The 16881-nt window shown below is 43.1% G+C and overlaps 1 protein-coding gene across 1 annotated transcript in view; it reads left to right on the forward strand.

Annotated features, from left to right (window-relative positions):
- MYO5A (myosin VA) overlaps window positions 1-16881 on the forward strand; it is a 105298-nt gene that overhangs the window by 54125 nt on the left and 34292 nt on the right. Inside the window, exons 11-20 of the mRNA XM_049812438.1 lie at window positions 447-528; window positions 3125-3265; window positions 4065-4190; window positions 6382-6465; window positions 10527-10688; window positions 12704-12801; window positions 13491-13577; window positions 13676-13784; window positions 15311-15522; window positions 16484-16640. Coding sequence (XP_049668395.1) covers window positions 447-528; window positions 3125-3265; window positions 4065-4190; window positions 6382-6465; window positions 10527-10688; window positions 12704-12801; window positions 13491-13577; window positions 13676-13784; window positions 15311-15522; window positions 16484-16640 — 1258 coding nt within the window. The remainder of the gene's footprint in view (window positions 1-446; window positions 529-3124; window positions 3266-4064; window positions 4191-6381; window positions 6466-10526; window positions 10689-12703; window positions 12802-13490; window positions 13578-13675; window positions 13785-15310; window positions 15523-16483; window positions 16641-16881) is intronic.

Genomic DNA, 16881 nt, shown 5'->3' on the forward strand with positions numbered 1-16881 from the left:
TTGCAGCTGAAGGAAGTAGGTGTTAAGTTTTGACATGCTATCTAAGATCTTTGTCTTGACTTTCAGGTTTGACATTTATAGTGGGATTTCAGATTTTTTCTGTTGGTAGTTCCTTTATGTATTGCATTGGGGAAAGTTACAAGGGAATTGTCATCTCATGCTTCCTCCAGGGTGGCCCTTCTAGAGACAACAAAGATAACGTAACATGCTCTCCAGGAATATCAGTCTCTTCCCTGTGTTCCTCATCCCTGCCTAAAGAGGGAGCATCATCGAATTGTTCATGTGCAGCAATTTGCCATTTCCTTGTGTGCTTTGTTGCTTGATTGTGGTTGGTTGTACCTGGAATAATGCAATGAATTTGACTGGAGGGAGGGAATTTAAAATTATGGGTCATTTATTCAGTTTTTTTCACTGCACTAGTAATTTTGAGTATCTGCATATTTTAGATTTGAGACATTCGAAATCAACAGCTTTGAACAGTTCTGTATCAACTATGCTAACGAGAAACTGCAGCAGCAATTCAATATGGTAAGTAGGAAATGACTGGCATTTCCTCTTCCCTTTCCTCACCCAAGTCCATCCTGCTAATTGGGTCCCTAGTGATTACGGTGAATTCCTTCAGTCTACTAACCAGCTGTCCTGGCTGTGGGCTTTGGGGGATGGGAAAAGATCGACTATCTCCTAGAAATAGATTTTATGACTAACTGCTGGTCTGGGACTATTTGAAATTCCAATCACAGTAACAATTATAAGACAGAAGCGGTGCTTGGCAATTAAGACCCCGAGACTGCCTGTCAGTGAGAGTACCGTGCGGATGAAGTTGGAGTTAGCTGTGTCTCCGTAACCTCCAGCGAGAGCCCGTGCACGGGCAGCAGAGAGCCAGGCTTTGCTGCTGGAAATCTGCCACCCACGCTTTCTCTCCTGGTGTTATTTTTTGAGGGTTTTCAGCCGCATCCTGAAGTTGATGACTGACGTGTGGCAAGAGGCACCTCTTTGCCCTCCTCCAGGGACATCACGATTCTCTCTCTTTCCTCAGCCTTAGTGATGGTTGTAATTATATGTCTTACCTGCATAATGACGAGGCAAGTTATTTATGCCAGGTCTGTTGCTAGGCTGTGCTGCAGTACGAGAATAGCTTTGAACTCTCTTTACGAGCGTACCTCCGTGGCAGCGTGTGCTCACAGGACCGGATCCCCCTGCACCGTTGTTCATCCCTGCGGCAGGGATGCATGCCGGGGAGTAAGCCGGGTGCCGGAGTGGTGGCTGGGCTTTCCAGCCCCGGTGTGCCCTTTCCGTTCTGGTAGTGCCACGACTGGCTTCAGCTCCATAAGCGGGATGTCGTAACTGCTAAGCACAAGGTATCTTGGAGTTTTCTCAGCTCTCGAGCAAAAAATCTAGTCACTGCAAGAATTGTAAGGGTTCGCTTCTTTAGTAAAGATCACTGTCACTGTGTTCCCTTCCCTGTCTTCACGCCATTGCTGTAAGCGTTCGTCTCACGAAGGACAGGGCAATGAGGCTTCTGTGTTGATGCCCCGCCAGGCTACCAAACCCAGCCTCGGTGGACACGGACCCACTGGGCTGCTGTGCAGCTACACGGGGTGGAAGTTGCTTTTAAATTAAAGCCCCGTGTCTGGTGGCAGGCAGCAAGCCTTCATGTGCCACCCGGGGCAGCCGGAGCCCGGCTGAGGGCAGGCTACTCGGGCGCTGCCTGGCCGCCGCTTCTGTCTCCACAGCCTGCCTGGCCTCCCCGGCCACCCTTCCCCTGCCTGGCCACCCACAGCCCGTCAGGAAGATTACGTCTGAAGACATTTTTCACCACGTAATTGCTAATTCCTTTACAGCGAAGAAATGGGTTTATGTTTTCTTTCAGGACTTAGGTTGGATATGGCTTGCCAATAAAACGCTGCCATTGGCTTTCCTGTCAGGAATTAACTTGGCGTGTAACGCAGCCGTTAAGCGGCGGGGTGGGAATGGCTCCCGCGGGTGCCGTTAAGGAGCACTGCTTTGGAAAGGATGGCGTTAAGCTAATGAAGTAAAAGGGATAAACCACTTTGTCAGGGTAGTTTTCTGCTGTCTAGCAGACGTATGCCCGAGAGCTGTGAGGTGTTTGTGGGCTTGTGCACTGAGCTCGGGGGGCAGCTGAGGCCAGCTCACAAATACAGGTGCTTGTGGTAGCCCCCCAAAACCCTGCCCATGGCGCTGCTCTTTGCTGCTCGGTAGGGTATGCTCTGAGTTGAGTTCCGCCTGCCAGAACAGTTAGTAGGCATTAAAATTTAAATGGGAGATAAAACATCATTGAAAATAACTGGAGTCAGCACTCTTTTTGTTTTTAAAAAGGGTGCTTGTGCTATTAAGACCACAGTTTGCCTGTTTAATATCTTCTTATCTATTTTTCCTGAAGTTTTAACTCATCTCCTGTGCACAGTTCATTTTGTGATAATATTTTTGAATAAGTATACAACTACATTGTTATTGATCTTCATAACCAGATAAAACTTCCACAAAATTTTGCTTAAAGGATTTCTTGTGCTAGAGTCATTCTTGCAGGTTTTTGCTGAAGAGTAAATTTTAATGCAATGCATCATCTTAGAAAAAATCAGCAGCCATTTAAGAGAAAATGGAGCTCTGTTCTTTTACAAGCAAACTGAAAAGTATTTATAGTGAAATTTTACTTGAAATAGAGCAGTATTCATAACTTCAAACCCATAAATTCATGGCACATCCCACTTTGTAAGTAGCTGTTCCTGTTCTTGAGGCTTTTTCTGGGTTTTGTGTTAGTTTTTCATAAGAGAAAAGAGCTTGTAGTAATTGTAGGACAATATAGTAAAAAGATAGGAAAAAATAGACCTTACTTGCAGAGAATATGGATAAGTGCTTTAATTTAATCTGTTGTTTTTAGGGCAGGAAAAAAAGGTTAATTTATTTTTCATAGCCGTTAAAGCCGTTTTCACACTTGTTAAAGGCTTTATTCAGTTTAACCTAGTGTGTCACGTGACAGCCTGAATTATGAACTAGTGTGTCACTTGACAGCCTGGATAATGTGCCAAGATGAATTCAAGTGAGAGTTCGATGTATTTATTCTGCACTTTATTTCACAGAAAACTGTTTTCTTTTTGCCATGTAGCATGTCTTTAAGCTGGAACAAGAAGAATATATGAAGGAACAAATACCATGGACCTTGATTGATTTCTACGACAATCAGCCTTGCATCAACCTCATAGAGGCCAAAATGGGAATTCTCGATCTGTTGGATGAGGAGTGCAAGGTGTGTGTTCAAGGGCTTTCATAGAGAAAGAGGTCATCAGCCGTCCTGCTTCTGGGGCCTCACAGGGAAAAGTCATCTGCATACAGCCATCATTTTGACACTCTGCTGTTGAAAGGATTTGGAGAACGTACAAACAGAATTGGCAATTACAGGAGGAGAAAAAATGGGTTTAGTCATGCTTTTTTTTTTCCCCCTCCTCTCCATCATGTATCTGTATCTGGGTCTGGGTCTCCGATCAACCTTTGTTTTGACTCTGGCAACTTTCTTTTTCCTGAGTGTAGCAAGTGGAGTCCTTGGTCCTGTCAGATTTCTCCAAATTGCCTCTCGCTCAGTGTCTCACCTTTTGTCTTTTATCTTAGTTTAATTTATGCCAAGCCATGTACAGGGGATGGCGTATGGTGTCTACTTCAGTGGAAACCCAGCTTGGGGTTCTTGTGTATCACAGAGCATCACAAGAAATCTCTAATGGTGGTGGATGAGTTCTGACCCCCTGAGATGCTGCTCAGTCAGATAACGTACCTCTTGGATCCCTGCCTTCAGGTGTGTGACACTGGGAGCGTTAGTAGCGTTGTATGTGTCACATAGCAGCTACACCTGCCACTGGACAGTGCCCAGTCCAGAGTGTTAGAAGGGCAAGCGCATAGCTGGTTACTGGCTTCCTTGCTTATGGCAGTGCTGGAAATGCGAGGAGTTGGAGTTTGAAAGCGAACCACAAAGTCTTGTCCCGCATCTTCTTAGTTTCTTTCGCTACTGAAAAGTTTTCAAGACATTTTAAACGGCTGTGTGTTCTTTTCCACAGATGCCAAAAGGTTCGGATGACACGTGGGCCCAAAAACTCTACAATACTCATTTGAATAAATGTGCCCTCTTTGAAAAACCACGTCTGTCAAATAAGGCTTTTATCATCAAGCACTTTGCTGACAAGGTGAGGACTTTTCCGCCAGTACTTTTTCCGTGACTGGTGTTGCTGAGCGTGTGCACGGGAAGGGATCCTGGGGTGGGCGGCTGTTGCAGGCAGCGACTGGGCAGCGGCATCCCTGGCTCTGCCAGGCTTCTTGCAAAACGTGTGCCTGCCCGTACACCCGATCAGGAGAAGAAAGTTGGCTTGGCAGCTGTGCAGAGCCAGGAACACCAACGAGAGCACCTGACTCCTGCCACATGCTGTAACCACCAACCATCCTTTTTCAAAACGTGACAGCTTAGCGTGTTTGCAATTCACAGCGTAATTGTATCAATTCCAGTTACGCTGTAGAAATGCACAAAATAGAAAATTATGTATCTTACTGTAATTTTAACTAAAGAGCAGCAACAAAACGATGTTGGTTTTGCTGCCATCTTAATGTGCAAACAGGAAGAAGGCTAACACACCCTTCTTCTTATCGCCGGAGCGGTGTGTACTGCTCCCACCCTCGCCTCTGCTGGTCAGTGAACGGCGATTTCTAGGAAGCTGGACGAGGCGTGCCTCAGTGGAGTGCGTGCATTGTTCAGCTCCCACAATACATCGTCAAACCGAGCAGCTCCTCCTGTTTAAGCTAATTATCCTGGTAAACAAAGCAGCTGCCTCAGAATATTGTCAGCTTTGTCAAAAAAAGTTTGGAGAAGTGCTGGGATTCTTACCAGTAGGTCTGTATGTGCTGACATGGGGGGTTGGAGGCCTTTATTTGCCTCCACTTGCTTTCTCCCAGGTTCTTGAATTCATGCGTAGAAGGAGGGTCCTGTTCTTGTTGCGTCTAGTGTTACCTAAATGAAAGCAGCAAGAACGTCCCTGTAACTGTTTAGATTCATGAGTTCTGTTTTATTTGGCGGATGAGAGAACAAGAAGGATTTAATTAATATTTCATGTACTGTTCACTAGGCTAAATTTTTATATTTGAAAACAAGGCTTTCCTATGCCTAGTCTGAGCAGCGAGGGCCGAGGAGAGCTAAAAGTAGCTCCGAGCAGGTACTGGCAAAGCTCTAAGCTCTGATGCGCTGTCTGTGCTAAGCATTTTAGGCTTTCCTGTGGGCTTACGCGAATGCCTACAGACATCTCGGAGGGAAAAACAAAGCTGTAGCTGGCAGGTTAGTAACTTCTGTGCCTTGACGTTGTCTTCTCTGGGGGAAGGCAGAGATGCTGCTGCCCTCTCGTGGCTTCGTCGCCTGCAGTAAGGACATGAGTGGTACCCCAGGTCGTTAATGTTCAGGGTGGGCCTTCAGCTGTAAAGAGACCTCGGGGAGATCCTCTGCCTTCTTCCGCCCCCTAGGCATTTTTTGAAATGTTTTGCAGCTTGGGGTGTAGTGTCATCGTGTAAGCACCGATAAATGGCTGTACTGGAAGAGGGGCTGATGATGGCTATCAGTCCATCTGCTCTGAAAGAACAACATTGCTATAAGGGTCTGCTCCTGTATTTTATAGTCTGCGCTTCTGCTGACACAAGATTGAAGAGTTAGTGTGAGGCACTTCATGAGAGTTAGCATCCTTACGTTAATTAATATCAAATTCTCAGGTACAGACTTTTGACAATAGTTCTGGTGTTTTGTTCGGCCTTGAATTAGGACAGCGAAATAAATACTAGGTTTTTATCTGACGCTCTGACTGTTCTCTGGTCCAGGAGACTCCACAGCGCTGTGATAAAGGATTGTTATGTATTGTCACAACATTCAGACTTTTTATTGTTTCTGGTAAAAATAGTCTTTCTGAGTACAAATGAGCCATCTCCATAATAAGCTGCAGGCAGATCTACTTATTGCCTCTCAGCTGATGAGGTGAGATGAGATACTTTGTTCTGAGTTGCATCTGGATTTCATGCAATTTCGCAGCCCTGGTAACTTCAGTGCAGACTGTAACCATTCAATCACGCTGTCTTACCACAAGCATCTCTCAGCACTGAAATATATCTGCTATAATGCAATAACAGTATTCATCTCTATATTTTTTAATGTTTTACGTTTTACTGGAAAGCACTCTCTCTGAGGAAAATCTATATTTAACAAAGATGCACTTGGGAGCTGATCTTTTCAACATCCACAAGAATTACCTGTTTTAAATGTGAAAGTTACAGCTGGTGAATTCTATGCAAAATATTCTTATTAAATACTTTTAATACTTACTTTTTTTGTAAAATGATGGTTTTCAGGTGGAATATCAATGTGAAGGCTTTTTGGAAAAGAATAAAGACACAGTTTATGAAGAACAAATTAAGGTCCTAAAATCAAGTAAGGTTAGTATAAAGATTATTTTTGCTTTTTCTTTTGCAATTATTAATCCTTGAATTAAGGGTCATATAAAGCTTCTTATAAACCTAGTGTCTTGGTTTTGTCTGGGATAGAGTTAATTTTCTTTCTAGTAGCTGTATAGCGATATGTTTGGGATTTAGTATGAGAAGAATGTTGATAACGCACTGATATTTTCAGTTGTTGCTAAGTGATGTTTAGACTAAGTCAAGGGTATTTCAGCTTCTCATGCCCAGCCAGCAAGAAGGCTGGAGGGACACAAGAAGCTGGGAGGGGACACAGCCAGGACACCTGACCCAAACAAGCCAAAGGAATATTCCATACCATATGATGTCATGCCTAGTATAGAGACTGGGGGAGTTGGCCTGGGGGGTGCGGATTGCTGCTCAGGAACTGACTGGGCATCGGTCGGTGAGTGGTGAGCAATTGCATAGTGCATCACTTGTTTTGTATATTCCAATCCTTTTATTATTATTTTTATTGTCTTTTTTTTTTTTTTTCCTTTCTGTCCTATTAAACTATTCTTATCATAGCCCACAAGTTTTACTCTTTTTCTTTCCTGATTCTCTCTCCCATCCCACTGAGGGGGGAGGGGAGGGGAGTGAGCGAGCGTCTGTGTGGTGCTTAGTTGCTGGCTGGGGTTAAACCATGACACCTAGGAAATATTTCTGCCTTTGGTACCAGATCAACTAGAATTGAACATAGTTTGTGTTTTACTTGGCCATCTGTATGAGTTTAGAAAGTCCTGTAGGCTAGTTTTGCTCCATGTGAGATCAGTCTATATTTAGCCACTGATTTCACTGTTTGTTTTTATTTGTTTTGGTTCCTCTCTCCGGCCCCGAAAAAAAACCCAAACTTTGCTACATTTTCTGTAAAGTCATTGAGGACTTCTACTATACTATAGTAGCATAAGAAGGCTTAAGAGTTAAGCCCTTAATTTTGTAATCTGAAAACAGAAGCTCCTTGTTTGTGGCCTGACAATTGAGCAGAAAATTTCTGGAGAGACAAATTCTGTTCCAGAAGCAAAATGAGAGAGGAATGAAATGTATAGACCCTAAGGACACGAACCAGAATTTACGGAGTCTTGCCGCCTTGATGTCTATGAAAGAAAGATCACATCTGAACTGAAAAATACTGCATGAAGGAATATTATAGAACAGGCCTTCAGTGGCATCGTCTGCTTTTTTTAATGGCAAAGATGCTAGTTGTGCTCTTCTGAAATGTAAAGGCAATTAACTTGACATTGCGCTGTGATGGCTGTTGGGAATTTGCTAGCTCTAATGGCCCAGGAAGCTGGGTATCAGGGACATGCTATTTAAAATTCTGCTATTCTATCAGGAAAACCAACATTTTTCTCTTCTGTTTCTATTCTGGGCAGATATATGAAGCAAAATGATTGAAACATGTAGTATAATGAAAAACCACAGCAGGCTTTCTCCGCTGAGAGAAATGCTGAAGTGGTTGCAGTGAAGTCAGTTGCTGTGTGTGTGGGAGGCAGGTAGCATCCTCGGGGAGCTGGCGGGGACCGGGTGCCGGCGTAGCTCCGGCTGTGCACAGCGTGGCAGTGTGCTGCGCAGGGCCGAGGTGCAGGGGTGCTCCGAAGGACTTAGGCCAGGGAGTAAGGGACAGTGGGGACATAGCTGCCATAAGAGCATGAAAACAGCTTGGGCACGCTCAGTAGGTTGAGTCAATTCAATCTAAACACTAAGAAACAACATTGTTTTCCTCAGTGGTAAATTTCACCCAAACCAGTGTTTAAAAAAAAATTTCAACTGTGAAGAAAATGGATTTTCAAAAGAAGAATGTTTCATTTCTATTTTTCAGCAGGCCTTCTTTATTAGTAATTGTAGTGGGATTGCATTTCTGATTTTGTTGTTGTTGTCACTGTTTTCTGGGTTTGCTGTGCACATTCAACAGAAGGTAATTCTAAACTGACTGCATCATCTGTCATCCTGCCCATGCCCACTCTCACATACAGCTCGCATGCTTCTTTGCTTCCCGAAGTGCATGACACACGCTGCTCTTGGCAGGCACTGTAGTGTTTAGCTATTTATTTTGGCCTTCTCTACAAATCCACCCACAAGACCTCTTTGAACTAGTTCAGTTTCCATGCATGTATCGTGAAAGCAACACAACAGTCCTCTGCCTTTATGCTTGCTACTGGCATGTTGTTAAAATCTTGTGTTGTGGCTCTGTATTGAGAGAAATGATCTGTAACATTGTTAGCAGCTTGTCTGTTAAGTTGTCTGAAAAAATTACAGGGAAAAAATGCTTGCTTGCCTGTTTTCTACCATGTGAATTATCTGCCCTTTGATCAGTGTTTTCCCTCTCTTTGAACGCTCCTAGTGTTCTGTGAAACAAAGAAAATTTATAAGATAGTGAAAAACCAAAACCAAAGGAAAACACGAATGCCCCCACCGTGTGGATCGTCTCAGCAATGCTTTCTGCTGCCGGCGGCCATAGATTGCTCCTGTCTTCTGCATGCAGTAACTGAGGCAGTGTCTATGGAAGTGGCACCTTTGAAACGCACTTGCCCGTTTTTACAGGCAGTTTTTCCCAAGGTTGGGAAAAGGGAATGAGTCTTAGGTACTGATAGCTTAGAAGAGCTCAGCCATCTGCAGTCAAGACACTGGGGATCCCCTTCCCACCCCTGGTGTGTGAGAGCATCAGGAGTTTCAGAGAAAGCGTGCTGCATTCAGGTCAGTTTTTGTATGGGATGAAAAGACGTGGCTCTGTAGCTCAGATGCCTGTGCATACCGACTCACTCCGTCTGACTGCGGGCAGCTGGATGAGGTGGTGGTGGCCCAATCATCCTGAACTCTGTTGAGTCAGTGGAAGAGACAGGCTAAATCACCCCCTGGAAATGTCATTTGTCCACCAGCCTCAGAGGTAATCTAAGGTGATTGTGCTCCTAGTCCAGCAGACTCAGGTGAAATAAAGCTAAGCTGTGATACTCCTTTTTTTAATTCCGGAACTTAGGATACCTTTGTAGCATTCATAGTCATTATATTACGCTGGAGTGCTGTGCTGAATGCTACTGAGGAACGTTTGATGCCTCCTGCTAGCCTGTCTGGCACAACCACAGGGCACAAGTACCATTTTGTTGTGCAGCATGTTTCATTGGATGTCGTGCATGCTCACCAAGTTTTATAAGGCAAAACCGGTTTTTTTATTTTTTAGGTTGTACTTAGCCCAAGCACTTTCTAGTACTGAAAATTGAATGCTCCTATCTCTTGGGAGAAAATGCACAGATGCTAGATAAAAGATTATTCATTGACAGGTAGAGAAGTTCAGATTTTCTTACTCTTATAATGCTTCTGAAGTGCTATAGTTGTCAGTAGAAAGACGTGGTGGTGTTATTTTTAGTTGTAAGTTACTTCAAAGCAGCTATTATATATGGGTGTATTTTGTAGCCATTAGAGAAAGGGAACTGGAAGCCCTATGTGATGTTTGGAAAGATATTTCAAGTTTTTCCTCCACTCCCACTGGCCTGAGAGTAGATCTTCAGTCAGGTAAATTTGGCTAATGATTTTTTTTAGCTGATGGTTCCTCTTTGAGGTTGATTATTTCAATTTAGAGTGATAAAGCAGGAATATTCTTTGTTGCCTGCTGGGTTATTCAGTGTCCTAGATATTTCTCAGCCACAAAGGAGTCTGGTGCACCACTGGAATATGAGAGGATCCTGTCGTTTCCTCCTTAGATCAAAGCAGCCATATATAATTGCAATTGATACTTCTGAAACTGCTGTCAGTATCTAACAGTTTCACATGGAAGCTGTTGCTGGCTCTATGAAAAAAACCCTCAAATCAGAATTTTGTCTTCAGAAGGAGACTCACTGATCAAACCCACAAAATGTTTAGTATTAAGTCATGGCCCACTCACTATACTACTAGCTTGAATGCCTTTTTGCGTTTGACCCCGTGTGGAGTTCAACAAAAAACATGCGCTTCACAAAAAATGAGCCTGGATTCTAACTACCTTAAGCACAAATGGGTGCAATCACTTGCTGGATTCTTACCCTCTGTATTTTTTTCTGCTGTTGTACCAGTTTAAGCTGCTACCAGAGTTATTCCAGGATGAGGAGAAGGTCCTCAGTCCCACGTCAGCAACCCCTTCGGGGCGTGTGCCTTTGTCTCGAACGGCTGTAAAACCAGCCAAGGCCAGGCCAGGTCAAGCCAGCAAGGAACATAAGAAAACTGTGGGACATCAGGTGAGTTTGAAGATGCAGCTCTATTAAGTAATCTCTCCCTCTACCTCCCTCTGTCTCGTAGGTCTCAAGGTGTGCTGGTGCTTCTTGTGATCCCTTGTGATTTTTGAGAGAGGTGCAGCTGATTGTGACTTACAGTTTGGAGCAAAAATACCCTAATTACTAATGCATTTCGGGCCACAGTTTCAGGGAGCTCAGTTCTTATTGTGGTGCCAAAACCAAAACTCATGTTTTTCAAGATAGATTTACCATGCTGGATGCTGAGAATCTTTGAAAATCTTATACTGGGTCTTTTTGATCATGTGCCACGTTGTCTGACTCAAATCAAAAGTGGGAATTCAGTCCCCAGGAAACTTGGTTCCAGTTATCGATGGGTTAAACATAAAATATCCACGTGTATGTGCCAGAATTAAATTAAAAGTATGCAGATCAGTATGGCTGGAGAACTCACTTTTTCTTTGTTACTTTCCTCTCAAAAGATTTAACAGGTGTTTTCTCAAGATGGTTATGTCCCCACTCAGTGCTTTATATATGACAGATTGCCCCTCAGACTATACATTGGAGCCAAGGGGAACTTTTTTGACAGTTTAGTAGTCAGGTTTTATCTACTTGCCAGCCTGTACCACTTTGCTAGTGAGTAGTGGCATTCTTCTTTTCCTTGGGGCTTCCAGGAGGTCTGTGTGGATAAATCTTTTTATGTTACTGTAGGACAGCCTGGAATATAAATTAGCTCTCAGGGAGTGTAAGTTCTTTGTATCAGGGTCCCCTGCCTATTCTTGAAGATGAACCAAGCACATCTCCAGGGGGGCTCAGAGTTCTGATAAAATCACCAAAAATGCCTGGGCTTTGTCTGCTGCCTTGGATGGTTGTCGATCCCCTAACAAAGATGTTAGCACAGTGTCTGTGCAGTGTCGTGAGCTAGTCAGACTGCTAAGCGAGAATCAGGGAATTAGAGAATGTTTAATTTGCGTATTCATAATTCCTCTGTAACCTTCCCCAAGCAAGGGAATATGAATAGTTATTCATGCTACTGCACAGAATGCAAATCTGTTTGGCATGTATTTGTGGTACAGGCTGCAAATTCCAATCTGCAATTCATGCAAGAGAACCCCTGCCCAGTTACCATTTTTTATTTAAACTTTATTTCTGATTTTGCAAACAGACAGTATCCTGAGACTGGCAGAGGCCTAACAGTTTTGTTGTCAGACTGAAACTATGAGTTGAAGTGTTAGGAATACTCTCATACTACTCCTATCAATCAACCATGTATATTAATTTATAAATTTTAAAGAAAGTAATACATAAGTGTTTTTTATCATATTCTGTGTAGAAACAGAGGTTGGCTTAGAATCATGAGTTTAACAGAAAGAGGGAAATCCATGCCAATAAGCTTAAAATATCTGAGACGTGTTTTCATAGTTTCCTTTACCTATTAGAGTATTCTGTGGTTAGAAGGATATACTGCAGTATGTTAGGTATTTGTGGTCGTGATACTTTAAAAGTAAAGCTCCTAAAACCCTCGCATGTTGGACTTTCAAAGTTCTTTTCAGTAGGTCCGACACTGGGATCAGTGGAGCTGAAGAGATTGATACCTTTTTTTTTTCTTTTTACCACTCTGTTGATTTTAAATTTGATTTAAAATTTATTTAAAATTAAATGGCTATTTAGTAATATGCCATGAGGTTTAGTCATAAAGAGATGGATTAGACAAAGATTAGGGTAGATAAGACAGTCAACAACTCAGTCTACGCCGTGTTTTTGTAATTTATCACACGCTGATACGGGAGCTTTACTCCTGTAAAGCCTAACAATTAGAAGTCTCACTGTATCATAATTCACTCAAACGTGGTATCTGAAACTAAAATCCATTGCCATAACAAAACCAAGCTGGTGTTTATTACCAAAAGCATTATTACAAATAAGCAAATATCCCTAGGTCCGCTTCCTGAGGTTATCTCAAACATGATTGAGCTTATTGAGGCTATTCCCTGATATTTTTCCCTTTTTCTTTTTCAAAGTTTCGAAACTCTCTTCACCTGCTGATGGAAACCCTGAACGCTACAACTCCACACTACGTGCGCTGTATTAAGCCTAACGACTTCAAGTTTCCATTCACGTAAGCTGGTTCATGTATAGTTCGTATAGCCTGTGCGTGGGAGGGAATTGCCCAAGGCAGTTGGAGGATCGAGTTTCTAAACCTTGCTCATTCAGAAGCGAAGTGGTGTGCCTCCTTTCTGTTGTTAGGGACTCATTGTGCATGTGTACGTGTACCTACGCCAGGAGATGTTTTGGGATGAATGGAGGGAGAAATACTTCCTGATGCCTTTTTTTTTAATTTTTGGTGATACATGAGCAAAAATACCAGCATTTTCGTTGTTAGCTGTTTTAAATGTGACTGGCAGTTTGCATTCCTTGAGTTCATTTGACATTTGCTGGAATTTGCTTTTGCAGATTCTAATGTCTTATTCCTTATCTTTTTTCATATCTGAACTTGCTTAGAGCTTTTCTCAAAAGTCTGCTTAGAATCTGGGCACACAAAGTCTCCCATGGCTATTGGGCAGGCCAGCGGGAAGCAGGACAGGAGAAGCAGCTTGCAGCAGCCGATGGGCTCGGACAATTCCCCAGTTAGGCTGTCCTCTGTTATCGCTGAGTTGCAGACACGCTAGCTGGATTTGTTAACCACCCATCGCATCCCACCCCTGCTCCCCCTCTGTGCCACTCCTGTCCTGGGTGTGCGCAGGGCCAGAGGTCCCATGTAATGCAAAACTAGCCCCACACCCACAGCCTCTTTTTATTCCTACCTAGATTTGATGAAAAGCGGGCAGTACAGCAGCTGAGAGCTTGTGGTGTCCTGGAGACCATCCGAATCAGTGCAGCTGGCTTCCCCTCCAGGTGTGTTTGCCACTTTTTAGATTGCTTTCAGCTGCAGCTCTCCTTTCTAAGAGAATTATTCATTGTTGGGACTGACACTGTCTCTGTTTTTGGGACAGGTGGACATACCAAGAGTTCTTCAGCCGTTACCGTGTTCTGATGAAGCAGAGAGATGTCCTTAGTGACCGAAAGCAGACGTGTAAAAATGTCCTGGAGAAGCTGATTCTGGTACTAGAGTTAGTGCTGAGAGCATTTGGAATCTGAAGGAGTAAAGATAGCATCCCTTACACCCTCATAGCCACGCTATTTTAGTACTTCTTCAAAGTACTAAACCACCAATATTAGCACAGGAACTGCAGAATTTCCCAGTGTATCACAGGGAAGGAAGACAGTGATTTTAAGTGTGGGTGGGTTAAGGGCAAGTGTGGTCTTGCTTAAGGGCAAGATGCGTTAACCACATCTTAAGTAAGGTAGAGTTACCTGGAGGTTTTCTAACGTGGAGGTGTTTCTGTCTGTGTATGTGTTTGTGTCTTTCACACTGGTCCTCTCAGCTCCTGTGCTGAAGTCAACCTTTTTCACTCCTTTCCTCCTTGTGACACTGTCTCCCTGCCTAGCAGCACTGTGGCTGTCCTCGTACCTCAGCAGCCTCTTGCTTTGCCTTCTACCTGTTGCAGCCCTACATTCCCAGGCTGTGCCATCCACACCACTGGCGCTGCGCCTGAACTGATGTGTTTCCTGGGATTTCTTAAGGACTGATGAACAGCGGAGGGCAGCCAGGCTCCAAAAAGCCAGTTCCAGCCAGTTCTCAGTAGAAGACGGTTAATCGAGACTTACTCAGAAGTGTCAGTTAGGAAGAGAAGGAGACAAAGCTTACAAAGATACAAAAGCAAGAAAGCTTACCTTGCTGAAGTGCAATGCCAATGTTAGGATGTTTATGGAAACAAAAAAAAAATAAATACTGTGCAGGCAGGTTGGGGCTCAGCTTATTAAATTCTGTGTCGTTGGGTGGACTTAACTGAAGTCTTTTGGTTTATATGCATGTGTCTGTATTCATAGTGTTAATGTATAATGTTAAATGTATCCTAAGCTGTAGCTCTTTGACTGCTGTTCCTTTTAACTTATCATCAAACAGTCAACAAAATTAATTTTTTTCAATGTACCTTTGTATATTCTCAGTTTTTCCCTCCAAGGAGTACTACAGCCTATAGAGATAGAGTATTATTCTCTTTCTGGTTTAGTTCTGAAATTGCAGATGTGTTTGAGCAGCAGTGAGATGCTTTGTTCTGGCTTAGTCCTGATGCTGTAAATGATGTGTACATGTTTGAAGCCCCAGCTGTTTCGTTTGTACTGTGTAATGTGATTGAAGATGGACCATTCAGAGGGATCATCTACAATTTAAGGAGGAAATTGTACATGTACATTGCCTGTATTGCTTTCATGCTCTGGGCCCCTTCGTCACCTCCTGTAGCCTACCACATCTCTTACAATCTTTGTGGCGTTCTTGTCTAAGCAAAAATCTCACATTACTTGTTTAGGCCATGCTTGTGGCCTTACTGTATTAATTTGTTAGCAGAATCATACAGAGAAAATACTCTCCTCCACTATATAATTTAAGTCTAGGTTTACTTGAAAAATTCCACATATAATTTTGCCTCTTTACTAACTGTACTTTCATTTAGCCCTTCATGCATTTTTTTTTTTTATCCGCTAACATTTAATGCTGTAACTGATGCTCTTTTTACCTCTGAAAATAGGACAAGGATAAGTACCAGTTTGGTAAGACAAAAATATTTTTCCGGGCTGGTCAAGTAGCCTATCTGGAAAAAATAAGGGCAGATAAGTTGAGAGCTGCCTGTATCCGCATCCAAAAGACTATCCGAGGCTGGCTGATGCGAAAGAAGTACGTGCGTATGAGGAAGGCTGCCATCACCATTCAGAGATATGTCAGAGGGTACCAAGCACGATGGTAAGCAACGCTCGTGGGAAAACCCACACTAGCCTCAATTCAGAACCCTTTAAGTAGGACATTTAAATGTGATACATTTGTTCTCTCTTTCCTATACTGGCTCAGAGGAAACGATTTTCCAGGGAAATGAAGGAAATTGAATATAATGAGTGCGTCTGTCCTGCCTGGTTTTGACCTTCCCGAGAGGACAGTAGCACCCTTGCTGTATGATGCTTAGAACAGTGTTTTGTTAGTGGAAGCAGAGTACAAGTAGTACTAGGAGATACGTTGCAGGTGAGGTAAAGCAGGACTCTTGGTTGAGTCCTTATAGCCCAGTTGCTGGGTGCCCTCCCAGCTGGGTCTGTCTGTCCTGCTGGAGAAGCCATTGCTCATCCAGGGTGCAGCTGCAAAAGGAGGTACATCAGTCAGGAGTCATTTGTTTGGATTGACTTCTGAGGGATGGCTGTGGATGGGCCAGAGGAAAGGGTAGGAGTACAGGTGGTATTATTCAAAGACAAGGTAGTTACGAAGACTAAGAATCAACTTTCAGAAAGAGGCTTATGTCAAGATGCTTTGTGATTGTCTTGCTGAGAGGGCCAAGAACGAGCAAACATTTTCTACAGGTTGAGGTTAGGAGAGGAGATCTGGAAGGTAGCATAGTGGAAATAGCTTTAAAGCTGGAGAAAAGGTGGTGAGAAATTAAGCTGAGTTTATCTTGTCAGTTCTACAGCACAGTTCTCAGAGGAAGTGAAAATATTTCCCTGTAAAATCTTGCAAGGTTTCTGTTAATTTGTCATTCTGTTGTACTGCCACACAGTAGAGTAGCAAGTAATATGCTGTATCACTCACAACATTAGGAAGAAATGGATGTAGAAAATGTAGCTCTTGAGAAAGAGGATAAAGTTACAGGATGTAAAAAAAAATAGTATTCAAGCACTGGAAAATAATTACAGGTATTATTTGTAATCTTCTTCTTGCTTAGCTATGCCAAGTTCCTGCGGAGAACACGGGCCGCCATCACTATTCAGAAGTTCCAGCGGATGTATGTGGTCCGCAAAAGATACCAATGCATGCGAGCTGCTACTATTGCTCTTCAGGCTCTCCTAAGAGGTTACATGGCCAGGAACAAGTACCAAATGGTAAGAAATCATAATGTTTTACTTCTTCACTCTGGCTTTATTTCCACATACCTTCAGGACAAAGCTGCTCTGTGGTGTCCCCTTGGGAATCTGAAATGTTTGTATGCATGCCGTTACACATAATGCACAAACAAAATACCACAGCATGGATTGAAGGACAGCACCTGGAAATTAGAAAGATCTGATACTGCAATCAATGAACTTGTCATTTTAGAGATATTCACATCATCTTCTAATACGG

This window comes from Accipiter gentilis, chromosome 10, assembly GCF_929443795.1.
Source record: "Accipiter gentilis chromosome 10, bAccGen1.1, whole genome shotgun sequence".
Lineage (NCBI taxonomy): Eukaryota > Metazoa > Chordata > Aves > Accipitriformes > Accipitridae > Astur > Astur gentilis.